A 27,036-nucleotide genomic window follows, 5' to 3' on the forward strand; every position below is an offset into this window, starting at 1 on the left:
TACTGTCAGTGTTACTTAACATTCGGAATTGTAGGTTATGAACAGTTATGAATTGCATTTGAGTAAAATATTATTTTGGTTTTTCTATTTGTTTGAATAATAATACTGATAAGTTGAATACGCGCTACATCTGCCGCTACAGAAATGTTTGGTTTGGCCAGATTATCAAGAAATTGGAAACATTCAAACTTATTGACTCGACGCTCCAGATTATTTAGTACTATCGACTCAAAAAATGTTGATCAAAATCAGGAGAAAATACCTGATATTCCCGAAAAAGGTGGTTTTGCTAAGGCGTTTGAAAAACAGTCCCATATTTTAGATACACAGGAACCTGCTGTCAACCACTCATTCCCATCTCTGCTACGAAATTCTAAGTTTATGGATGTAAGTTTTGAATTATTTTTAAACCTTACAATTAAGCTACTGTTCGTTTCGTATTAGCAATTCAAAAAAAAGATTTTATTTCGTTTCAGTTAGGAGATCCCTCCGGCAAAGTGGTTATAGGCAAAATATTTCACGTTGTGGAAGATGATTTATACATAGACTTCGGTTGGAAATTCCACTGTGTGTGTACCCGCCCTACGAATAGGGGTGACGAATATGTCCGTGGAGCGAGAGTAAAGATTCAGATAAAGGACTTGGAGCTATCGTCTCGTTTTCTTGGATCAAGCACAGACCTCACACTTCTGGAAGCTGACTGCAAGCTGCTAGGCTTAGTTTCTACGCCCTTACGAGCTGCAGTAACTGAGAAACAGCAGTGAGGTAAGTAATCATCAGAGGCTTAGAACCAAGAACTAATGTGTATTTTTGATATAGTTAAGAAGAATATCTGTTTCTGAACTTTATGATGTAATTAATGAAAGAGTAATGTATTTATTTCTTATGCTTTAGCAGTTTAAGTAATGAATACAAAAACTGTTGCTTGTTTGTTGTTTTAAGAGACTGTTAAACTTTTTGAACTCATTACTAATATCCAAAATTGGTATACACATCTATCAAGGCTTTAAGTCTGTGTGGTTTACTTATTATGTAAATATAGTGTAGCTAATTCTTACTTGTACAATAAATGTCATTTATAATAGTATGTTGCATAGTTCAAAATTGATAAGTACCCTAATATAATCCTGTTCCTCCTGAGTCTCAAATCCTAGGGAAAAACTTGGCTTTGTCTGAAAGCTAGAGGCACATCTCTAATTAGAGACAAGTGCGAGTCGGACTTGCCTGCCAAGGGCTCCATACTTTTTAGTATTTGTTGTTATAGTGGCAACAGAAAATTTCAACTGTGAAAATTTCAACTGTCTATCATGGTTTATGAGATACAGCCTGGTGACAGACAGACAGATGCGGATAAAACTGCGGTGCGCAAAGAAGATTCACGGTTCGTGCACGGTTATAAGTTTCAATTTTGCTTGCAGGCGGCGAGTATAAGTATAATTTTGAGGTTAAAGAAATTTATTTTCTCAAAAGAAATTTAACATTTCACTTAAATAGAGAAAATACAAGATAATACAAAATATGAGTGAGCATGCAGGTAATTTTATACCTAAATCTGACTTGTGAAGGAGTGAACTTTCTGTACGGTAGTACTATTAGTTATTCTGTGGTATTGGGCTCAAAAATGTTCACATTTTTGTCATGCTGTGTGTTGTTGTCGTTTCTAGATAGCTATCAAGCACTTCACACACAGCGTTCACATGTGGTGCTGCTGCCTTGTTTACAAGCCTAAAAATAAACATGTCAAAATAATTAACATGAGGGAGGGTTAAATGAAAAATCTGTACAATATTTTAAACTAAAATTATTTTCAATTTGTTAAACTCAACAATTTATTTAATTGACAGTACATATTTGGACAACATTAAATAACACAAAGAACAATTCAAGAACTTCATAAATTTAATCGCTCTACCATAATTTTAAATTATTGTCTTAATTTGAGATAGGATTTTAATATATTCTGCTTATATTATGGTATAGATACTACAAAGTTTAATATGTAAATTTTGAATAAATATCTAACCTGGCCGAGTACCTCTTAAATGTAAACAGCTTTACAACAGTAAATGGAATGTTTAATATTTCAGTATAATTTTGTAAATATTCCTATAGGTACACATTTTAAATCTGTATTTGATCCTAAAGTTTTTTGCCTTATATAATCGAGGCAGCTTTCAAAATAAAAATGCATTTACGAAACTGCATCATACGACAATTTATCTACCTATAATTACTTTTTTAAACAGTTAACATAATTCCTTGCCTATAATATCCAGTGTATTCGTGAGATCGACGGCAATCACAATAGGTATTCAGATTCATTTATTGTATTTTATCACCATTTCTGGAGACGATCTCCTGAATGCTCGGGTCTTTGACGGCATCGTTGGCGTCTGGATGGGCTTCGAGGATCTCTGCGACGGAGGCACCCGGGGTCTCCTTGCCCTTGGGGTTAGCGCGCTCCCATTCTTTAAGGTACTGGACAACGGCGGCGTGGCCGAAGGTCTCCGCCTCGTTGAGAGGGCGGCTGCCCCAGCGGTCGCGAGGGTCATGGTTCACGTTGCACTGCGCCAATAGGAAATCTACGCAAGCCAGGTGGCCCTCCGCGGCGGCGAGATGGAGCGCCGTGCGTCCGTCGTAGTCAGACAGCGTCATGTCCATGCCGGAGAGGTGATGCCTAACAAACGAAAGTATAACAATTGTATGTAATATTCAGGCCGCGTAACCAACGTGCCAATCGTTAATGCTCCGTAGCGTATCGTAGTCATCTGTCTTTATCACTCTTCCATATTACTGCGACAGTGACAGTTGCGTTTCGTTCGCTACGGAGCGTTCACGATTGGCACGTTGGCTACGCGGGCAGGTAATAATAAATTCGTAAGCATTTTGATCTGCTCTGTGAAGTGCAATGATAGAATGATAGGTATATACCTATCATTCTATATTTGTCATTTCTACTCTTGCCACAAAAGCGGTAATTCTACTTTGATGTCCTACACCTGCGGTGAAAAATAAAAAGCGTTTTGTATAACGGATGAACTGCCTACGTTTCCTAAAACTTTCCTTGATCAGTTTCGCCATTCTTCGAAAAACCAAAAGATTACGCCTAAGCTTACACAAGTTGTTAATCTGTTTTGTGCGATCGGTCGGCTCCCGTGTTGGGCGCGTGGCAAAGCAACAAATTATGAGTGGCATGATAGCCTGAGAAGGGTTCATATTTTCGATTTTTAATGTAACGCATTTATACTTAAAGCAAGAAAAAAAAATATAAATGATTTGCCAGTTACTTTCGCGAAATATCTAAATAATAATGAAAACGACCAATGGCATGGCTAAGCTTCTCGTGTACATATACCAAGTACGATGCCGTGCATCATTATTACTTTGTTTTTAAATAGGTTAAGTTGAAGATCCCGCCGACTCAGGTGGGTCAGACTCTGACTCCTCGGCTGAGCTACAGGCAAATATTACAAGAAATGTAGCACTTGTTTATGATATTTTTTGACTGAAATAATACGGACCGCTTTTAAGGTATTACCTCCTGAGTGCACTTAGGTCTCCGCTGGCAGCTGAGAACAGAAGGTTGACAATGCTGAGACCAGTAGATTCAAATTTGTAGCGCCTAGGATCCTTTTTGTGGCTCGCATAGCGGATATTGTCGTACTTGTGGAAGTTGAAACGCTCTATCAATTGCTGGAAGAAAATGGTAAACATTGCAAATAACTTGTAATACAACTTGTATGTATACTTGTATGTTGTGTGTAAAAGAAAAAGTACAGACGTACGTCACAGAACTGAAGTCCTCTGCAACTGTTGCCCAGAGGGTCAAGTGGTGGTGACCAGGTGCAAATTCCCATGACATTGGGTACTACTATGAGCATAGCCCCTGACACTCCTGACTTTGCCGGCAGGCCCACTTTGAAAGCAAACTGGCCCGAGTAATCGTACATGCCACAACTGTGCATGAGGGACAACACGTTGCGGACGGAGTCCGGTCGAAGGACCTTCTCGTCAGTGATAGGGCAGATGCCACCGTTTGCTAATGTCGCCGCCATAATGGACATTATGTCGCAGTTGGCCTCCATGGAGCAGCACTGAAACAGCCGTACATAACACTTGACTAATTACCGAAAGTTATTTTGAGTGTAGCGGATGTAAGATAAGCGCATTTGAGTGTTGTGTTGCAATAGCTGAGCCAGTATAGCGACCTGAAAATAGAAGTCCATGCACTCGCGCAGATTTGTTTTTTCCGGATAACATTTGTGCTCCCGCATGTAGAAGCCGAGCGCATAGTTGCGGTCGGCGGCCTCGCGCTCAGACAAAAATACTGCGTTGTTGAAGCCTAAGGGCTCGTTACCCGAAAGCCTGCTGAAGAACGACATAACATAATCGAACTTTTCAGCGAGGGTCATCTCAGGTTTGTCCAATTGCTTCAGTAGAGAGCATACTAATATCGCACCAGCGTTGATCATAGGGTTATGTGGTTTCACTGTAAATAAACAAGGTAAGTAAATAAATAGTCGTGTCGTGATTTGTTTATACATCTATTAATATGATTGGATCGGCAAATAAACGTAGGTGTAAATTGTTGTACGCACTGTTGTAGTCCAAGACGAGCTCATTGAAGTTACGGCCGCTTGGTTCCGTGCCAACGTACTTATGCACCACGTCGGGGCCCAGCGTCTCGAGCGCCATGGCGTATGTTAGCGGCTTGCTGCACGACTGAAGCGTGAATGGCACCGCCACGTCACCTACATAAAATGAGACGCCATTATTTCACTTCATCAAATCCGGGAAAACAATATTTGCCAAATGACAAAATTACCGAATTAAAAATATTTGGCAGCGATTAGATCTAGATCTAAATGTGATGTTATTTAAAACAAGAAGTATGAAGGTATTTATCTTTGTAAGTCAGTTTAAAAATCACATGTCTATCAGTACGGTGTTAGGGCCATAATATAAAGCATTTTATTGGAAGTCAGATAAAGAGAAATTTTGATAGATACATATCAGTTAAATGTCTTTCAAATGGTGCATGACGGTACAAATGCAACAATAGAATAGATACCTATAGAAAATCTTTGTCCGTCAATGGTGCAAACGCTGACTCCCCAACTCTCCGTGCTCGCACGAGCCAGCTGAGGTATGTAACTAGCCACTTTGCCATCTGTATTACTTTTAGCGGCCCAGTACATTTCTTCTATGTCCTTGATGAAATCTTGGAAATCCGGGATTACAAATTGGCTACGAAATGCTCTCGTTATGAGAACGATATTTGGGGCTATAACTTCTTTGAATGCCTTCCTGTCTAGTTTAAGAGTTTCGGGAGAACCTCCTTCGTAGTTTAATTCTTTATGGGCTTTGTACAAGTTGTGCATAACTTCCTTAACTCGCGGATCATTCTTTCTAATACCGGTTGTTCTCAAGGCCTGCAAGAAGAGTTGTAGTTTATTGAATTTATTGTAGGTACATACCTAGAACTTGCTAAAGAAAAGTAGTAGGCAGGTAAGTAGGAAGTGAATGAAGAGAGAATACTCACGGCCAAAAATTTTCCAACGGGAAGGAGACCCGTGTCTTCATTCTTGAACATATCAAACAAGACATCATCTGCGTTTTTATGAGATCCCTCTGCTACTCTGTACAAGAAATAGAACAAAATGTAAGCTAAATCGTGCCAAAGCAAAAAAAGTGCCGGTGTACTAATTGTCCAAACAACAATAAAAAGGAAAGTGACGGTGGGCGTAAACATCTGCCAAAACAGCTCTAATGTGGGGTCTTATGAATTTGGCAAATACCACCGTCGTGTATTTGAAAGTGCTCGATAACAGACCGTCACGCGGAGCTCGTTTTAAGTTTGACGTCAGTGGTAGGTGTGGCTGCCACGTAGGATCCAACTCGTTATTTTTAGTTGTTTGTCTATTCTCGATCCCACATCTATCACTTTGACGCAGAATAAATTAAAAATAAGTACTAGTACCTAGGTACCTACTATGCAAACACATCAAAAATAAAACAAATTTAGCTGAAAATCACATGCATACCTAGGTACACTTGTAGTTGGTAAATTAACGGTCTTTAATGCCATGTAGTTTCAATGCAATATTGTCATTTGGGATCAAGATTTATTGATATCCATATTGCACCATTTCTATAGTTGTATTTCGACTTCTACTTTTTCACTATTGTGTGGCATTGTATGTAAATTTTTTTTTTTAAAGACAATATATGGTCCATAAAGCTAAAGCTTTTAAGCTATGTGCAAAGCTTTATAAACGCATCTAATACAAAACATTCATGTTTATTTAAAGCAATAAATAAAATTATAAATATGTTTTCAAATTAACCGCAAAATCGTAAAAATGATACCTACTAAAAATATACACGCGCAAACTATTACTAATCTACTTATTAGACAGCTGATTAAGTAAAAATGTAAATATAAAAGATTTTACATTACTGATTCTTGGTATGTCTATAAACTAATTTCCAATAAATTTCAGCATTGACATCCATACAATTAATTCTTATCAAAATTAATTTTCTGGTTTTGGCCAGCTTAACAATGACAATTAACTCGAAATGAATCTACATTTGCTCGCTACTTCGTCTGGGTGGAATGATGATGATGATTGATAAAAAGTAACCTATGACCTACTCCGGGCCCCAAACTACCTCTATAGGTTTAAGCGTGAAGATGTAACAGACAGGCACACAGTAACTTTCGTATTTATAATATGATAATTAATACGAACAATTACTTATTACGCATTAAACGAACTTTTTTTACTCTATCAACCCAAGCAGAAAATTTCACCTACTCTACCATACCATACCATATAAGTAATAACTGTTTGTCTTAATCATAAGTACTCTTATTCTTATCCCAACGGAGGTAGGATAGGATAGACTACTGTCACCTGACCCATCACTCATAGCCTTTCATTTGCACGTGACTTTATAATTAAAATTAATTTAGTAAATGGCTCGCGCGTATTTTTAAGTAGCACAGTCAATTGAAACGAAGCGCTGAAGATGGTCTGACCAACTGGGCAGTTGTAAATTATGTGATGCTGGGAAGTCATACTAAAAACGATTCAATCGTTAAATCAAACCTGCCTACACAAGCAAGAAAAATCAAACAATCAGGATGCCGGGTTTGTACTCACGACGAGGAATCGAGGTTATGCACGAACGAATACTGTCTGCTCCTTGCATGAAAAGAATACAACATACAACACCTTGAGTAAATTGTTAGTATGTATACAGAAACACTTACGACATTCATTGGTACTTAAGACATTACCTATACCTAAATATTTATCTATGTGCATTTGCAGTTCTGTTGTAGCAAACAAATTCACTGAAATTAATATACTTAGATGAAAAACACAAGAGCTCAATCATGGTTATTGATAACAGTAACTTTTAATGAATTTTACATTATATATACCTAAGTCTCTGTTTATTCTTCATTAGTTTTATTGAAACGTATTTTATTTTAGTAAATTGCGGCTAGTATGAATTATTATTAGATTTACGAAACTTCCAGGTTATTTTCTATTTACGTAATCGCATGCTGTGCGAGTAATTGGTACAAAATGTCAGGGATGAATTGAAGCTCTCGTGGCGCCGGCCAGTTCAATACAGATCAATAGGAGTTGATGTGGGTTATTACAAACAATTTATTCCCAATAACTGTCGCTGGAGATGTACGTAATTTGTGGATCGCGACGCTTTGTTTATTTACAATGCCTAATGCAGTTATATGGCGCGACATATGCACTGCTGTACGAGAACATATTACTGTTTTATCGGCTATAATTGTTTGTCCATGAACTTCTCAACTGTTTGCTTAAAATAAACTGTAACTTACCTCATATCTATAGATTGAGCCGCATAAAAATTGGGTGCAGAGTTTCGCCATTTCTGCAACAATTTAGGCAACTCCTTAATATGTGCTAAAACCCAAAAACTTACCAAGACAAAAGATATGGTTGCAGACATAATACAGTAAAGCAATTACTGAAACCCGGTAATACTAAGCTACTTTTACTATGGAACCAATACCGAAATCGCAAAAATCTCTCCCATAGGAAATTTCAACATCAGACCAGCAAAATGTATGATACAGCCAAATTTTTTTCGCTATTTCGAGGTTGGTCCCGTAGTAAAAGTTAACGGCATTATGTTCAGTTACATACTGTATAATCGTTATAAGAATTATCCCGATCACCATGGTAGTGAATGTTTTGCCGATTCTTATGACTGATGAATTCGAGTGACCTACAAAGCAGCGTATTTAACACAAGGTGCCAATGTCACAGTGATACGATACGGAAGCGTTTAAAGCAAAGAGGACACTCACAGCGGGTCTGTCTATAATGTAGACGGGTATTACTTGACTGTATTCGCGGTAGCATCCACAAGAGCGCTGGAGGAGAGGCCTGGCCGCGGCCGCGAGCCGGCGGAGCGGGCGGCTCCTCATGGTAGTGAACGGGGAAAGACAGGACAGCCCTAATTGACCAACCAGTCTATAAGTTTTCGCACTGGCGCTGTACCGCGACGCCCTAACGCGCAAGCGCCAACTGACGGAGGAAACGGCGAGCTCTCGTCGTCTCGCTATCAGGTCTTGTTTACCTGTGACGTGTCGTAGGTATTACCTGCGTGTCACGTTCATTATCACTAGGTACGTTATCTTCAGATTTATAATGCAACTGAATTAGACGTAACGTAACTCGTTTCTTGATTTGTCACATGATTATTACTGATCTTATTATAAGTACCTCCGCTTTTACTTATTTATAAACGTCTAGACTTTGATTATTTCTTACCGTGGCACCTGACTTGGTTGCCTGGCTTAGCAACCTCAATCCTCTGATTGGCCTCAATGTATACATTATGCCATAAGATTAAATAAAATAATAAGTACCTAATTATTGATGCAATAAAGAAAATTTACTTACGTACCTACTCATCATCATCATCACCCTGGGGAAAGCTAAAATCAGTTGTAAGTAGGTACCTACTTTCTTCCTTCATTTTTAGGGTTCCGTGCCCAAAGGGTAAAAGGGACCCTATTACTAAGACTCCGCTGTCCGTCCGTCTGTCACCAGGCTGTATCTCATGAACCGTGAAGGTAAGACGGTTGAAATTTTCACAGATGATGTATTTCTGTTGCCGCTATAACAACAAATGCTAAAAATCAGAATAAAATATTTATTTAAGGGGCCTGCCATACAACAAACGTAATTTATCTATGGTACGGAACCCTACGTGCGCGAGTCGTTTTTTTTCTTATGATCATACTAGATTGTAACTCGACGAAATCCCATAAAATAGATATTGGTAGCAAATAAAGATAAAGGTAGATACCGGAATAGGTATAAGTAGGTATAACTAGGTCTATTAAGTACTTACTTTTATTATTGGCAGTGATGTAATTCTGTTGTAAGACTTGTAAGCGGTGATTTTTACCATTGTGCCATAGGAATCTGCAAGTTTCTTTTTCTATTTTTGATAAAGTACCTATTATATTATATTACTTTATAATTTATGTAAAGAATACACGTAAAATTAAGGCAATCCGTGATATGTAAAAAACTAAAACACGTACATAGGTACAGACAAACAGTGTAGGTATGTTAGAAATGACGGCTTCTTACTGGATACTTTGGAAACTATACTGCTGTGTGCTACGTGTAGGAATGAATGTCAACTGGAAGAGATCCATCATAGGGATAAGTTCGCCTTTGTACTGCACATTATAATGATCTGCTGTACAATCTTTTTTATTCGTACAATAAAGTGTTTACTTGCTTACTTACTTAAACATTAGTAGACGCAAAAACAAACAGTGTTGACAGGCAGACAAGCTGAGGATTTTGGCATATCAGATATGATATTTCTACTATACAATTCCTTTTTAGGGTTCCGTAGCCAAATGGCAAAAAACGGAACCCTTATAGATTCGTCATGTCCGTCTGTCTGTCCGATTATGTCACCGCCACTTTTTTCCGAAACTATAAGAGCTATACTGTTCAAACTTGGTAAGTAGATGTATTCTATGAACCGCATTAGGATGTTTACAAAAATAGAAAAAAAAAAACAATAAATTTTGGGGGTTCCCCATACTTAGAACTGAAACTCAAAAAATCTTTTTTCATCAAACCCATACGTGTGGGGTATCTATGGGTAGGTCATTAAAAATGATATTGAGGTTTCTAATATAATTTTTTTCTAAGCTGAATAGTTTGCGCGAGAGACACTTCCAAAGTGGTAAAATGTCCTCCCCCCCCCCCCCGTAACTTCTAAAATAACAGAATGAAAAATCTAAAAAAAATATATGATATACATTGCCATGCAAACTTCCACCGAAAATTAATTGGTTTGAACGAGATCTAGTCAGTAGGTTTTTTTCAATACGTCATAAAATTAAAAAAAAAAAAAATTCATCAAACCCATACGTGTGGGGTATCTAGGGATAGGTCTTCAAAAATGATATTTAGGTTTCTAATATCATTTTTTTCTAAACTGAATAGTTTGCGCGAGAGACACTTCCAAAGTGAAAAAAATTGTGTCCCCCCCCCCCCTGTAACTTCTAAAATAACAGAATGAAAAATCTAAAAAATGTATATGATATACATTACCATGCAAACTTCCACCGAAAATTGGTTTGAACGTGATCTAGTGAGTAGTTTTTTTTAATACGTCATAAATGGTACGGAACCCTTCATGGGCGAGTCCAACTCGCACTTGGCCGCTTTTGTACTTGTAGTTAAGTGTAACATTATGGTACATTTTTTACAATCACCCGCAACTAAGATAAATTAAAATTGGTAAGAACATCCATTTGGGAGTTTCTAATACGGATTCACAGATGCACTAATACACTTTAATAGAAGTGAAAAACGTTTTGCAATGTATGTAGGTACCTAATCAAACAAAACTGCCTTGAGGGAGGAACTTACAGGATTTTTTCAAATCATCTGTGAATTACGCTCAAAAGAGCATTGAAGCGTGGTGTCTATAGAAATTGTGTGAAGTGAGGGTTTCCATGTAGGTACTTCATTTATTAGATAGATACTTAATACAAAAAATTTACGCAATTCGTAAATAATACGCTTGGATACTTAGTAAGCAAGGTTTGACTTATATGAGATACGAACTTGTTCAAACTAGCGTTAAAGTGGTAAGTGTGATGAAAGCATAGTGAAACAATAATCACCTCAAAATCATTGCCATAATCCATAACGAAATCGTCGTAACCACCGCCGGATAAAGTTCGCATAACAATATGAACAGTCCAGTGACGGACGGGGGCGAGCTCGCGAGGCAACCGACGCCAACCGCGTATTCGCACGACACACTCGCGAAACTGAGACATTATTCTCTCCTGCTTGTCGTATATAAATACTCGCACTACCGGGAGTAGTGCCACTGGCTGGGAACCGCATTATATTTAGTTCCACGGCCGCACCGGGTTGCGACAGCGGTATCATAGAAAAATCTGTCAAAATGTTTGGTCAGCTTTGTCATCCTTCGCTTCGTATGAAAGGCCACTGCAGGACAAACAAGACAGATTCTGCGTTGCAACTGCAATCCTGACCAACGCGTCACTCCACCTTATTGTGGTTTTTCACCTCATCACCTTTCCAAGGTGTTTTATACGATATACGACAAGGCTATGGTCACTATTCAAGAACCCTACTTTTCCAGCGGTCATAGAGGATTTCGAACTGTGCCCCGCGTACTACCACTACAACCTGATCATTTTTTTACAAGCTTTTATTTACTTTTACATGTCCTGCCCCGTTGTCTGTCTGTAATCAAATCTTGCAAGTTAAACTTTGCGGTTTCCGATGAAGCTGAAATTTTGCGTACATAATTATGTCAGTCGGGTGACAATACAATATTATGGTACTCTTACTCTGTGATAAAACAACTCATCCTAATTGTGTTTGTAGTTGTTCGAATTATCTCGATCAGTATTAGTTGCCTGTGGACAGAAACGTACAGTCAGCGATAGCTAATAGCTTGTACCAAAAATCTTTTTTTTTTATCAATAACTTTTTAATTATGCCGATAAAATGTGATTTCACCTGCAGATATTTTAAAACTTTACCTACCTAATTCTCGCAGGATCATTATTGGAAGGACTTGCATCGAGATGTCAAGCTCCTCAATGGCCGCTTCATGCCTCTACGAACGGTTTTCGCTACACGGTGGGAAAGCCATACAGACTACGAGGCGTAGCATCTTGTAGCACGGTTTTTTTTTGGACGCTCTACGTACCATTATTTTGGAACAATAGGTCTATTCAAATAAATAATGAGTTGTTAATCAACGGTTACGAATAGATATGATCTATTAGCGGACAGATACATTCATTCATTCTTTTAAAATTAATGGCTTCAGTCCAGTGAGACAGTTTCGCCAGCGTCAAATTAGCTAGTAGCGTTAAATTATTAGGAGCTTGAAATACGACTAAAATTTTACGGTTAGTACAAGACAATGTACCGTGATTTTATTAGCTCTTGTAAAGCGATAGCTGGACTTTACAAGTAGCACGTGGACTACCGGCCGTTGACTCCAAAATGGTGGTTAAACGCGTTTCAAGATTAGTTATCCATTCACTGCACACTGTCACATTAGTTTACTGTATAATAAGCTATCGATATTACACTTTAAACAATATTAATGAGCAAAACACAAAGGAATTAATCACAAGGCGTGACTATCAAGATGGCGCTCGAACCGGAAGTCAATAGGTAATAACAATGAAAACTGGTCATTTTCTATGGATATTTCTTACCAAGTAAAAAAATCAAACTACTCGTACATGAATCTAAAGCCCTACCTACCTTACCGATACCTTAGTGGAACCTAAGTCATTATGAAATCCGTGCAGCAGAGCGGGTTCAAACTTTGGGTTTGGATAGTTATATTTTTAGTTGTAGAGCCTATTTAGAGCCTAAAGTTTCACATACTCCGGTTATAGTTTCTTCAAGTTTGGGTTCGTAGCCATTGTGCCAGGTTTAAATGGTCACGTTAGTTACCACCCTAAGGGTTTATCCTAGAAAATTGTTATAATTTGGCTAGATATGGTTCACTCAAGCAAGGAACCTTACAGATTTGATCCGAACAACTTTATACCATAAAATTGGGCATGTCTGACCGGGGTTATTCCCACTAGTTACCACCAAGTTGTTACGAGGGGTAACTACGGGGATTTATTTTCCCACCTTTTACCACTGGTAACTACTGTGAAAAAAAATCCCACTAGTTAGTTGGTAAAAGGTGGGATTTTTTTTCCCAGTAGTTACCATCAAAATTTGGTTAGCATTCATCATCATCATCATTGGCCACAGCATCTTGACAGATGATTGTTGCAGCGACAGGTTATTAAGAAGAAGAAGAGGTTCGTCCGCCGTCGGAGATCGGAGGTGCGGCACATCTTTTCCTGTGACTGTAAAGCCCAGCAGTAACGTCGAATTAATTATAAGTTAATTAGTTATTCGTTTCATTATAAGTCGATTTAAACTGCCTTAAAAGTGGTAAAAAAATCGGTTTTTGATGATTTGTTTGTTTGTTCGTGTAATTGTGACGTTATTTATTGAAAAGGACTTTATTGTCGATGGCGCTTACGCCATTATCAACAATGCTCCTATACAAATACAACGCTGCGTCCTTGACAAAAGATCCATGTTTCATAGATAGCTCAATTTACAATTAATAAGATAAATGCGCTCATATTCTCGAGACTGATGGCAAATAATTTATAGTTAATATAATGTAATAATTCCAAATAAAACAAAATAAAATATTTATAACACGTAAAAATATATGTTTTTTTAACAAACAACATTGATATCGGCGCGTGGCGATTAAAAGTTAACACGTAATATAACCCCATACATGTTGTAGGACTGTTATCGCCAACTGCTGGGCGAGCTCGGCGGACGTGTTAACTAACCGCTTAGACCAACCAGTGTATAAACGTGTATCTCTGGCGCGCTCTCTCTATTAATGTCTCAGTCACGTTACGCTGGTCTTTGCGACAGCCCGGTCCGCCCGCGCTCACGCGATTATAATTTCACTGTACACCGAACTTATAATCGCTACGCGCCGATATCAATGTTGTTTGTTAAAAAAAAAGAATTTTACGTACTAAATATTTTATTTTGTGCTATTTGGAATGATTACATTATATTAATTATTAGATTATATGTTTTTTGCCTTCAACCTCGAGAGTATGAGAGCATTTATCTTATTAATTGTAAATTGAATTAATTGTTACGTTATCTATGAAACCTGGATCTTTTGTCAAGGGCGCTTACGCCACACTACGTAGCGCAGCGTTGTATTTGTATAGAAGCATCGTTGACAATGGCGTAAGCGCCATCGACAATAAAGTCCCCTTCAATAAATAACGTCACAATTATACGAACGAACAAACAAATCAGTCAAAGATCGATTTTATAAATCACTTTTAAGGCAATTTACTGAAACAGGAATCGACTTATAATGAAACGAATAACTAATTACATAACTTATAATTAATACGACGTTTAATTAATTATTGATAAAGGAACTCCATATTTTTACTGTTTTTATTAGTATTGAATGCTAACCAAATTTTGGTGATAACTACTGGGGAAAAAAATTCCCACCTTTTACCAGTGGTAGGTAACTACTGGGAAAAAAATCCCACTAGTTACCACCAACTTGGTTTGGTGGTAACTAGTGGTAAAAGGTGGGAGTGAAATTCCCAGTAGTTACCACTGGTAACAACTTGGTGGTAACTAGTGGGAATAACCTGTCTGACCGCTCACATAAACGCAAAATACAATGTATGTTACTTAATTAATTTCTTTATTATCTAAAAACCCCGTATTATTTCATCAAAAATTCTGAAGTTCTAAATGTAATATTGTTATTAAATTTATTATTCTTAAGCCTATTCCGTGTCGCACTGTTCGATAAGAGTAAACGTCTTTCTTTTATTCCGCCACTCGTTTAATGCATCCCGCCAGTCGCTAAAAATGCCTCGAGATCGTCCCGCCATCTCTTGTAATATCTATTTATTTGCCTATCAGGCTATCACTGTGTCGCGACAGACTTCCTTTTCGTGAAGTTGACGTAGACGGGACCCTTGTTCCTCAGGACGAGGTCCCCGATGAAGCTCAGGTCCTCCGCTCGGGTGACCGGCTGCAACTCGAACTTCCGCAACACTTCCGCTAGCACTAACTTCATCTCCAGCAGGGCAAATTTTTGACCTGTAAAATTAAGTAGGTACTTTGTTAAAAGCAAAAGTCTCAACACCAAAAGCTAGTAACATTAGAAAAGGGCAGGTAAGAGGTTAATTACGTCTCACCGAGCTCACGGACCTGAGTGCTAGCCGCTAAGAACGGCGTGTTGTTTTTGGTAAGAGTTCAACTAAGCGAACTCTACACCGATTTTAACGTGACATTGTCACAATATCACGGCATATTTTTTAAAAGGATGAAGCAAGCTCACCTCATTGGCGGTGTATTACGTATCCCTTCAACCGCTAATGTGTCGGAGTCGTGCCTGGTGGACATCGGCATGGAGAGCAAGCTATTAGCCGTTTCCGAAAAGGAATCAGGGCTTTGGTTGCACGCGCTTCCATCGCGAAACCTTGGCTCCACTCTAGAGCAACCAGCACTACGCATTGCTATTTGCCTCCGCCTCGGCCTAAAATTATGCGAGCCCCACGCTTGTAGTCGATGCGCCCAGCCTGTGGACGCTCTAAGATGGCATGGCTTAGGTACACTGCCAAATGAGCGCAGGCCGACTGTACAGACCCGCCACATTAAACGACTTGATCCGCCGCGACCTTTGCACCGCCTCCCTTCCAGGGACTTGGAGCAGTCAAGCCTCTGCCACCGACGGCAAAAGACCTGATGGCTGCACTCTTGTGCCTTGGAGACTTGGCCACCCTAAGCCCGCCTTGAGCGTAAGACGCTACATGCGTCGATACGCTGTAGGATCGGCCTGGAAGCCCGGGACTGCCGCGGACCAGGCCCAGACACTAAACCACCGCAAATATGCATTCCTAACGAACCAATATGATTTTGCGACGCTTGTCATAAAAACACTGGGCACATGGTCGACCGACACAAAACAATTCATAAAGGAAGTGTCAGTCAGACTAATAGGTGTCTCGGGCGAAGACAGGGCGGGCTTCTTCTTTGTCCAAACATTAAGTCTGGCGGTGCAAAGGAGCAACGCCGCCAGCATCCTAGAGAGCATTCCAGAAGCGGATAGGTTTGGGGAGGTATTTTATCTTTCGTTTTTAAGTATAAGTGTTGTATAAAAATATTTACTTGTTGTATATACAGAATGAATAGTCGTTTATGGTTTCACATCCACGTTGATTTGATCATCCCATCTGGACTAGCCTTTAAGAATATTCAGTATTTATTTACCTATACAGTTCCTAGGTCCCGCGCTAAAGGGTATGTACGCGTAGGGATGTCTCCGGGCACAATGTTCGGGCAAGAAGCGGTCGGGGTCGAACCGGGACGGGTCTGGGTAGAGGTCCTCGCGGTGGTGCAGGTCGTAGATGGAGATGTGGCAGCCCACTCCAGCAGGGATGTCGTATTTGTTGCCTGGAAATGTTATTTAGTAAATTATAATGACCGAAAATTTTGACGTACTCGTGCTTAAATCTACAAATGTGCGTTTGAAAATGATTTCGTTCAACTTTTTATAAGTATATTAAAACTAAAATGTTAGATTATTTCGTCCAAGTTAATCTACGCAGACTATGAAGTGACAAAAGTGTGGAATTGCGAATATAAATGTCTAATTTTCCTATGCCATTTATGTTGGTAGGTACCTACTTACACAACTTTACCAACTTACTTTGTTTGCAGATCAGTTTTAAAAACCGCGTATTTAATTACTTCCCATTTATAAATGTATGTATGTATGTCACTTTATTGTACATAAATTCCTCAATAAATTGGTTTAGTAATTTATAAACTTACTCAATTTAACATCTTCAGTCAATTTACGGCTAATAAAATGCACGGGAGGATAGATCCGTAGCGATTCCTTGATGCAGCGGTCTAGGTACGGCAAGTTGTTAATATCTTCCATTGTAATAGCGCGGTCGGAGTCGCCAAGCAAGTCTGTAATTTCTGCAAGAGCTTTGTTCTGAAAATATTGTTTTCGCAGTCTTGAATTATATGGTGTCAGCACCAGAGGAAAATAATATTCATTGTTTATAGGAGGTGTTTCATCAACGTATAGTAATTTGTTGGTGGGTCATTCTCTGAGAATGTCTATGGTTGTATATAATTGCCACGACTCTTAATACATTGTTTATGAAAATATATGGGTCTTGGAAATTAGAACGCAGACATATTTTTTGAGAATGACCCAGGTATACTGTTTATAAAATCTTAAAAATGTTTGGGAAAGGCTATGTCTTCTGTAGCGCAGACCTTTTTTCTTCGTGATTTTGGGGTTTGTGTTGTAGTTAAAGTTGTTAATTATGGCCTACATTATAATTATCGCCTTGAAGAACTAATCACTAGACGTTGAAACACACCCAGTTTAAAAGTACCTGTATGTCCCTATTGTTAGCTAACGCCATCATGCAAAATGTCAATCCCGAGGCAGTAGTGTCGTGGCCCTGTAAAGGAGTTAAGGGTACAAATGTGTTGCTTGAATGATTCCATCTGTCTATATATCTAACTAGTAGCTTTGTGACCTGAGGACCTCATGAATCTGTCTTTGAATAGCTTATAACTGAAAAAATGTATGTCTGCTCCATTTTGAAAAATAAATAAACAAAGTAAAAAAAACTATATTATAAGTATCCAACCTATGATGGTCGCATTTGTCTATGTAACTACTAACTACGTATTTCACTACGTAAGTTTTTGGAAAAAATTACATTTTTGGTACAAGCTTTTATCGCTGACTGTACTTTTCTTTCCATAGGCAACTAAAACTCATCGAGACAATTCTAAAAACCCCAAACACAAGTAGGTTGCGTTGTTTTATGACTGAGTTCCTATGGCTACCTCTTGTCTTCATCATCAGATCAGCCTTATGGTACCATAATATTGCATTGTCACCCGATTTACATATGTATGCAAACTTTTAGCTTCATCGGAAACCGGGAAGTTGGTCCAATTTAACTTGCAAGATTTGATTACATACAACGGGACAGGTGAAACTAAATAAAAGCTTGTAATGAAAAGCTTATCTTGATAAATACAGTGCCCGAAAGAGATCAATCGCGCGGTGATAAATAGTGACCATATAGTGACGTGTTTTTTATCACGTGGATAACGTCATCTACGATACATATCTTACGGCGGCTGCTCACAAAACTCCCCTACAATCGGTTGAGAAATGCGACCTAGAGAAGAGAACAGCCGGACAGACGAAACGAAAGCATTTTTGCCCAAGCTGAACCGGAAAGGCTTCGCTTGGGCTCTACACTCGCTCGTTCGATAAAATATACCAAAGTTATCTAAAACAATAAAAAACCCTCGACACATTTCCACCAAACATATCCTATAGAACTGGCTCGACAGTCAGGATTTTGATAAAAAAATCTTACTCTAATTTGATAAGGTAAGGTATTATAACATTTATAACACCTTCATCTTGCGCCCGGGATAAAAGATTTAAAATTCGTAGAGTTAGATAAACGTCAAACATCAAATATTAATGTGTCGTTCACGCTTGACCAAAGATATGTGGAAAAAAATTATAAAACAGCTACATTACCCTATTCCATAGTTATATAATTTCGATTATGTTCTTACCTCAAACATGAATGTATCGACTTCTTCTTGTATGCCTGCACTGTCAATCAGTCTATCTTTTTCAGCAGATATTAATAAATCTAGCATAGCTACTTTTTTCTTCTTCTTCATAAAAATATCGTCATATTCTTCGGCATCTTTTATAGTATCTGAATTGATATTATTATTAAGCATCCCCTTTCTTTGGTCTATGACTTTTTCAGTAAAATTTCTTACTATCCTCAAAAGCTTTTTTTGTTCTCTGCCTAACGACGTCAAATTAAAAATAAAGTCCGAAAACAAATATATTCTCGCAAAACGGCTGCTGAAAATGTGACCGATTCTGTATATCGTGTCTTTGTAAGACCTGGCGGCATTCGTTTCCTGTTCATTTAATTGCGTTCCCATGGCGGTTTCTGTAGAATAATTTCAGGCGCATTGAATATTAAACAGGTTAAAGTTAAAAAGATAGATTTAAGTGATAATCTCACAGTTGACATCAACTTTGCTGACCAGCTAATAAGTACGGGAGAGTGGGTCACAGTGGATTACTTTTTTTTGTAAGAGATTCTTAATCTTAAACCTTATTAAGAAAAAAGAAATAAAATAAGACTAACAGCTAGGTAATTGGTAGCTAATGCTCATGAATTTTAGTTCTGAAGGTTAGATGGTATCTTGTTACGTCGTGAGCTCGTGAGCGTTTACCCCTGTACAAGTAATATTAGTAAAGTTATTGTAAAAGATCCACTGTGACCCACTCTACCTTAGGTACCAAACGTCCGGAAAATAAAGGATGCTACGAGTTTTAGCGCGGTCTCCATGGGATTAGTGACTCCAGCAGTGTGATTGAAGAATAGAAGTATGTGTGAATTTCGACATATGTGAACTTAGTTTTAGATATTTATTACTCACACCTACACATAACACCTCTAACACCTTCACACCTCTAGCAGACCTCTTGACACATCGTGACCTGTAACACCTCTGGAGTTGCGGCGTCCATAGGCTATAGTAACTGCTTACCATCATGTGGGACGTATGCTTGTTTGCCACTGTCGTGGTATAAAAAAAACGAATTACCTATATTTCATATATAATATTGTCATTGACTTTGACATTGCTTGTTTGACTTGTAAACTCTTAAGGGGCCCACTGTCGTTCGGAACTGTCAACAATTTGTTCTGACAGGCCGATACCGTCCGGCGGACTGTTAATCAGTGGGCCCCCTCCAAAACATACATACTAAAAGTAATAGGACTAGGCCGTAACTGATAACAGACTGTACCTGCTGTCAACCCGTTAATAACAAAATACAGTTTTACATGGTACTCACTTTAATCAAACTGTTTCTTAATTTTGGATAACATCAAACTTGATCACATAAGTAGCCACCCTGTGCCACTAACAACACATTAGCCACATATTAGCCACAATTCCACAGCCCACTTTTATTGATTATCTGTGCACATGAATTAATGAATGAATGCGTTAGGAGTGTTAGTAGAAAGTATAATTACAATTAGAATTTACATGTACCGACATCTAGTGAGCGAGGAAAGGGCCTTTCATCCTCTCAGCGATCACCATCAGGAGAGGATTGGAGATTGGAGAGAGTTGAAGAGGTAATGCGCCTAAGACAGCATGCAGTTTCAGTTTTAACTTTCTGAAGTAGCAATGAAATTACTGTTGTACTTAAAGTGGTCTGGTTTTGCACACAGGTACCTACCACAAATGGAGCTGAGTGTGAACTCGGATATGACGGGCACGACGTCGATGGGCCGCTCCGAAGCCGCCTCAAGAACAGTCAGGAGCCTCTGCGCGTTCTCCTGCAGAATTACACTGAACTGCCGCAGTATGTTGAAGTGAAAGGTGGGCGTCAGGATTTTACGACGGGTTTGCCATTTTTCACCTGCAATGTCAATAAATGGAGATCTCTAAAGAAATAATTTACAAAAAATGGGAAAAAGCATGTAGGTATCATATCATACGTGTGATTTAAGGAAACTTTTCTACACAGTTAAAGTCTACGCTATGGTCCTTCATTATTTGTTTCATAGCATAGGCAACACTCACAGTTCTTAGAAAAGGGCACAAATATAGAGATCATATACCTAAGAAAAAGAGGCACATATCTTGTGAAAATATAACTCTAGAATTATTTTGAGGCTTAAGCCACTTAGTTGTCATTTGTATTTTAAGATTGCTGGCAATTGGAAAATTGTACCGCCGCGCCGATTTATACCCGCGCCTAGTGGCTCGGCTCGCAACTCGTCTCGTTTCTCGGCCACAGATCGTAAGCTCGTCGAGCTAGAGAACTAGATACACTCTCGCCTCGTGGTTCGGCTCGCAGCTCGTGTCGTATCTCGGCCACAGCTCATAAGCTCGTCGAGCTAATCGATTTTAAACACAACCGGCACGGTATAAGGTTTATAACCGAATGAAAAGTAAACAGAAAGCGAGCGTCCCCCGCGAGCCCCGTTTGACTCGTGAGTCTTGAGAGTTGTGCCCAAAAAACCGCTCCGGACGCGAGGCGAGCTGAGCGGCGAGACGAGTCACGAGCCCGCTGTTCACATACCTACGCGTCTCGTGGCTCGGCTCCTCTATCGCACGCGAATGTAAATCCGCCATTCGGAATGTCCCGCGTTATTCCAAGTGACAAAAGTGACGTTTCTGGTTTTGAAGAAACGTCACATTTGACACGGATAGATCGTATCCATTACAATTAATTCAGGTCAAATTCATAATCTGTTATAACAATCAGAACTTTTTCCAGTCGTAAATTCTTAATTCTTTTCATACAAGATTTCATATAAAGTCTTTTCATACAGTAATCACGGGATACAATAATTTTACATTCCACATACTCTTATAGTCGAGTTCACAAACATCTTTATGTGCCAACTTTCCAAAAATAGGTATATGTATTTTCACTGTCCCGGGTTTTGTGATCGATGCGTTAATACATGCCTACATTATACATATATCATTCATTATTTATCTACTCGTGATACTCGTAGTTAATCAGGTTAGGTATACGCGCCTGCCCTGCATGACTTAAGATAAGAAAGGGTTCAGCGTTAATCTCATTAAATGTAGGTAGAAGTACCTAACAACTTTACTGAAGCCCCTGCTAATAGACAAGGGACAATTGTCCCACGACAGTGTCGTCAGCGTGCGTGTCGGGCGCGGGCGACATTGGGCGCCTTACATAATATGATATCGTCCGACATGTCCAGCGAAGTCCGGTAACGTCGCGTTACTTCACCCGACATCGCTGGCGACACGTGTCATAGTGGGACAATTGTTCCTAGTTCAGCCGTGGCTTTAAGCCGCTCTTGCGTGCATGTGTTCGAATAGACATTCCTTTTTTAAAGTTTGTTAGTATTTGTACTCGATACAACTTTTCAACCCCTTTTAACCTCCGTAGGGGATGAATTTTCAAAAACATATATTTTTTGTATTTTAATATATTGTCTTTTTAATGCTGCTTTTTCTGCTTTTCTGATGCTGTCTTTTTTCAAGTCTCTTGCTTAAATCGTTTCGGTCACAAACTTTTAACCCCCTTTTCACCATCTTAAGGGATGAATTTTCAAGAACACTGAAATTACTTTTCTTGTTGTTTAATTTTCTGTCAGTTTACTCGGTTTCATGACCCTCAATTAAAATCAAAATGCGTTACCGATACAAACTTTCAACCCCTTGTCAACGCCATAAGGGATGAATTTTCAAAAAAGCTGAAATCACTTTTCTTGCTGTCGCATATTACGTCTTTCTACTCAGTATTATGTCCCTCAAACAACAAAAAAATCCTAGCTTATAATCAAAGTTTCACCCCATACAAAATTTCTTCTCCCTTTTTAACCCCCTTAGAGGATGAATTTTACAAAACGCTGATAACAGTTTTCTTGTATTTTAATCAAATACCTTTTTTCAAGGTTTCAAAGTATAACATTCACCCCATACAAACTATCATCGCCTATTTTTATGATATAGGAGGCAAACGAGCAGACGGATCGCCTGATGGTAAGCAATTACCGCCGCCCATGGACACCCGCAACAGCAGAGTGGTTGCAAGCGCGTTGCCGACCTTTAAGATGGGAGTATTCTCTTTTTAACTCTCTTAGGGGATGAATTTAAAAAAAAACTTATCAGTGTTCTTGTCAGCTTAAAATAAAACTTTCACCCCATACAATAACTTCTTTCCCTAAGGGTTGAATTTCTCAAAATTGCTTCTTATTTCTTGTGCACAATATAAATGAAACCGGATGTGCATCTTCGTTGATTAATCAGTCAGTCAGTCAGGGCACACCAGGGACACACGCATTTATAAATATAGATTATATGAATTCATGATAGATGTAAATTCTTGTTAAGTAATTAATGTCGAAGTAATGTCGTACTTTTTACGTCGTTCATGAATATTCAATACAATACTGTTTACCACAGAAGTACATTTCAAAACATCGAATTTGAATTCAGCTAAGTAAATTATTATGTTATGACACATTTCCTGAACTTGGTTGACAACACATTAAAAGAATTTAAAAGTAATCATTTAAATCAACAATTTTAAAACACCCATAAAGAAAATTGACAGAAAATAATTCATAAAATTTCACGAGAATTGGTTGAGAAAGGCGACCTGCAGAGGAGAACATCCGAACATACGAAAGCATTTTTGCACAAGCTGACACTTTACAAAACTACACCCTTCTTGGCTTAAATAAAATAAAGTTTTTTACCTATACGTTAATTAATTACCTCAAGTACTTACCTCAATTAAATTCAACTCACAGAAATTCTATTGAATTTCAACCTGAATTATAAAAATTATAATTTACCGTTACTTAAAAGCAGCCCGTCCTGAAGCCATGGCTTCAATAAATGATATACAATGCCCTTTTCACTATGTTTCATGGTTGACATAATTATCTGCAAATAACAAGTTGTGAATAAAGAAGAAGGAAAACAATATTAATAAAGGTTCTCTGGAAGAGATCGCTCTTTAGCCATAAGACCGCCTGTTGATTACCTTCCTGTCTTTATGTATTATGTGTATTTATTTCTACATTTTATTTTTCGGTTGCGCAATTATTGTATTGTAATAACACTTAACTATAATAATCACTTATTTTCAATACCTCTATATCTTCTGGATTATAGATAGTCACTGCCCCTAACGGGTAACACCAAAATCTGTAAATTCCATGAAATCTCTTTGCGAAGTCTCGCCCTAAGTCCATTAATTTATCTGTAAATAAATTGAGGAGAATGATTACGAAAGTTATTAGGTTACTGTTATATACTTTCTTTTTGTTTCACTATATTATGAAAAATTATATTATCATGTACACACCTGGTGGAACAATAATTTCGAGCGCGTTCCCGATTATAAATGCATCCTTTGGGCCTGGTATTTTTCTTAGTGTCCTTGCTACATTATTGTAATTAAAAAACACATGAATGACGCACAATAAAATCGCACTTGATAGTAAGTAAATTAACATTTTAGACTAGTCCACCAGCCGCGGCTCACATATAACTAAATCAGAGTGTTCATGTGTTGTTATCGCGTTGTGATTGTTGCTCGGTTGAATAGCGATAGCCAGTGTGTAGACATGGCCGTCCTAAAAATACATAAATACCTAACTGATTAGTATATTCATATTATTATTTACTAACACGAGACTAAATCGCGTTAAATTAAGTTTTAAATTTACCTCCGACATTTCCATGACAGCGTTGCCCCCGTGGTCTCGGAGAAGCGTCGTCCGAGGAAAATTTAAAACTTAATTTAACGCGATTAAGTCCCGTTTTAGTAAAGAATAATGCTTGTACTATTATAGCTTAGAAACCGCGCAATGGTAGGTACAGTCAACAGATTTCATTTATGACCCATTTCGTACCTTAGCGACTTTCATGATTTTTGTCCCTGTGACAAGGTACGAAAAGGGATTTAAATCTTTTGACTGTAGATTGTGCAACGAGGGGGGGTAAGTGAAGTATAGGAAACGAGGGTGTTAATTCCTTGTAATATTCTTACCTCCACACAATGTTTTTCATCACACTTGCGAAGAAAAAAATAAGTTTTAAGTGAAATAATTCTTAAATACGGCGACATTTCAAAAATTCGTCCGCCATATTCTCATTTTTTGACAGGTTACGCAGCGAAGGCACGGAGCCATCCGGCATTCACCCATAATTGGTTTGAGTATATGTTTGAGAGCAGGAAAAAATAATGAATACGTGTTTTGTTATACCTGCTTAAACTCAAGTTTTCCTAAGGGTTAAATAAACTTTGCCTCGGAGTGAAACACAATGTTTCACCACACCAACGCGAGGAATTTTACTAAGTATGAAATACCAAAAAAATCAAACCAAATCAAATCAAACGTTATTAAAAAAATATCATTCAACATCATCATTTAAAAGTCAATTCCACCAGCTAACATAAGGAAACAACTCAAAATTTGCATCTGATTACTTTGCTCCACATGTGGATAATATGCAACCTTCTCATTAGTTTTTGAACAATCAAGAGGGCCTTTACCAGTCGGTGTGGTGAAAGGTTAGTCGCCGCACCAACGTGAGAAAAATATTCCCTATAAAATAACAAAAAAAATCTAACCAAATGAAACCCAAATAAACGTATATGGTACGATATGGTAAGCACCAAAGCAAATGTGCAATTTACCTACTTCTCCGGCCGGTAAATATAATAAGACTGTACACTCTCTACATACAGTTGTACAGTCAGACTCAAATTCGTTTCCATTTTTTATTAGCGCAACGCTAGGGCGAGCCATGACACAAATAGGTAGATCTTAAATGTAATTTATTCACACTAAGAATTTTACATAAAATTTATTTGAGAACTTAAAATGAACTACTTACTTAAATACATCCATATTGCATGAGATTACCAAAATAACTAAAAATGTACCTAGTATTGTAAACTTACGTTAACAGTCGATTATCGTGTTCTAATATAAGATACCTAATTAAGATGTAAAAAAAAATCTCTCATTCTTACACATAAAAAAAAAAACAACTTTTTTGAGCCGGATCTAACTCGGTTTTTATCTTAACATTGTACAGTATCGATCGGCATATTTATATAATAGTGCCTTTAATAAGTTGATATAGATGTTGTTGTTAGTCAAATTCGTTTAATTTTCACAGGCGTAATGGAATGCCTACTTATAATTAAGTTTCATATCAATCAATAATGAAAGTCAAGGATGCCTATTTTCAAATTTAACATAAATAGGATCAACAGGGCGTAATATGAAGTCTGTGATGAACACGATATTCTGAGGAGTAGACACTGGAAGGAGCCTGTAGTTTCTCAGTATTGCAGATAAAGCGTACTTCATTTCATTCATTGCGAACTTTTGACCTAAAAACAGAAATAAAAACGTTAATAGTAGGTACTATAATCAAAATAATATGTAGCCGCCGTGCAGGTCAGGATGACGACGACTCGAATAAAACTTCGATTCTTAGTGATGTGTTATTCGAATATTCGATTTTTTCTTACGAGATATTCGAATGTTCGAATAAGATTCGAATATTTTTCAGAAATAAGAAAATGAAGGGGAAATCGCTTTTTTATCGTTTAATTCAAAAACTATTTGCACATATTGCAGAAATCCACTTAATTGACTAGATTTTATCATCCTACCAAGATGCCCACATTTATAAAAACGAGTCGAAACGCAAAAATTAGACGTAAGTATTCAATATTTATTTTATAGCTAAAATTTAGTATAAATGCATCGTTGCGTGATTTAATATTATTATAACTATAACTTGGATGGTTATAGTTACACGTAAGAGAAAAAAAAATAGTAGGTAATTATTTTCCAATTTACATTTAATATTTATTTTTAGTCACTCAGTTGCCTATAAAAAAGCCTTTCATTCCATTGTATTTTGAACAGCTCTATTCCAGTGGTTCTGTGAGAGTAAACGGACAGTTGAGTGGTTTAGCATCGAAAAGAGTGTTAGGCAGGGATGTGAAGTGGCACCGCGGCTGTTTAATCTACTCATGGACAGTATTTTGCAATGTATCATTTGAGAAATGAAGAATGTGGGCTGAGAATGAGTGGGTTACTCGACAAATGTCTTCTTTAGATGGCCTGGTATTGCTAGCGTCATCGGGTGAAGAGTTACAGGAGATGGTTAACTAGAATGCATAGATCTTTTGAAAGGAAAGGAATGAAAATAAATGTAAGCAAGACGA

The 27,036-nt window shown here is 38.0% G+C and overlaps 3 protein-coding genes across 14 annotated transcripts in view; 1 reads left to right on the forward strand and 2 right to left on the reverse strand.

Annotated features, from left to right (window-relative positions):
- On the forward strand, window positions 1-20,630 carry LOC133519093 (small ribosomal subunit protein bS1m). 2 transcript variants are annotated; one of them, XM_061853007.1, is made up of 3 exons: window positions 1-387; window positions 477-765; window positions 20,510-20,630. In XM_061853007.1, the coding sequence occupies exons 1-2, from the start codon at window positions 145-147 to the stop codon at window positions 762-764; spliced, it is 531 nt and encodes a 176-aa protein (XP_061708991.1). In that variant the 5' UTR covers window positions 1-144; the 3' UTR covers window position 765; window positions 20,510-20,630. The 2 variants fall into 2 exon arrangements, with proteins under 2 accessions (XP_061708991.1, XP_061708990.1); XM_061853006.1 differs by lacking the exon at window positions 20,510-20,630 and having other exon boundaries at window positions 2-387; window positions 477-1,087.
- On the reverse strand, window positions 1,609-12,064 carry LOC133519087 (glutaminase kidney isoform, mitochondrial). 11 transcript variants are annotated; one of them, XR_009799581.1, is made up of 11 exons: window positions 11,228-12,064; window positions 7,877-7,929; window positions 7,170-7,211; window positions 5,543-5,639; window positions 5,072-5,432; window positions 4,599-4,751; window positions 4,209-4,489; window positions 3,786-4,094; window positions 3,539-3,693; window positions 2,264-2,677; window positions 1,609-1,725 (listed from the first exon to the last, which is right to left on the reverse strand). XR_009799581.1 is itself a non-coding variant. In XM_061852988.1 (10 exons), the coding sequence occupies exons 1-10, from the start codon at window positions 11,384-11,386 to the stop codon at window positions 2,323-2,325; spliced, it is 1,959 nt and encodes a 652-aa protein (XP_061708972.1). In that variant the 5' UTR covers window positions 11,387-12,064; the 3' UTR covers window positions 1,786-2,322. The 11 variants fall into 11 exon arrangements, 10 of the variants coding, with proteins under 10 accessions (XP_061708972.1, XP_061708971.1, XP_061708978.1 ...); XM_061852988.1 differs by lacking the exon at window positions 1,609-1,725 and having other exon boundaries at window positions 1,786-2,677; window positions 7,170-7,205; XM_061852987.1 differs by lacking the exon at window positions 1,609-1,725 and having other exon boundaries at window positions 1,786-2,677; window positions 11,228-12,063.
- The window catches only part of LOC133518599 (uncharacterized), a 25,129-nt gene continuing 12,946 nt past the window's right edge, over window positions 14,854-27,036 (reverse strand). Inside the window, exons 9-18 of the mRNA XM_061852260.1 lie at window positions 26,033-26,190; window positions 24,148-24,304; window positions 23,933-24,042; window positions 23,633-23,723; window positions 20,518-20,700; window positions 18,813-19,207; window positions 17,597-17,665; window positions 17,016-17,184; window positions 16,452-16,634; window positions 14,854-15,278 (exon numbers count right to left, since the gene is read on the reverse strand). Of these exons, the coding sequence (XP_061708244.1) occupies window positions 15,103-15,278; window positions 16,452-16,634; window positions 17,016-17,184; window positions 17,597-17,665; window positions 18,813-19,207; window positions 20,518-20,700; window positions 23,633-23,723; window positions 23,933-24,042; window positions 24,148-24,304; window positions 26,033-26,190 (1,691 nt within the window). The 3' untranslated portion in view covers window positions 14,854-15,102. The remainder of the gene's footprint in view (window positions 15,279-16,451; window positions 16,635-17,015; window positions 17,185-17,596; window positions 17,666-18,812; window positions 19,208-20,517; window positions 20,701-23,632; window positions 23,724-23,932; window positions 24,043-24,147; window positions 24,305-26,032; window positions 26,191-27,036) is intronic.

This window comes from Cydia pomonella, chromosome 6 (genome assembly GCF_033807575.1).
Source record: "Cydia pomonella isolate Wapato2018A chromosome 6, ilCydPomo1, whole genome shotgun sequence".
Taxonomy (NCBI): domain Eukaryota; kingdom Metazoa; phylum Arthropoda; class Insecta; order Lepidoptera; family Tortricidae; genus Cydia; species Cydia pomonella.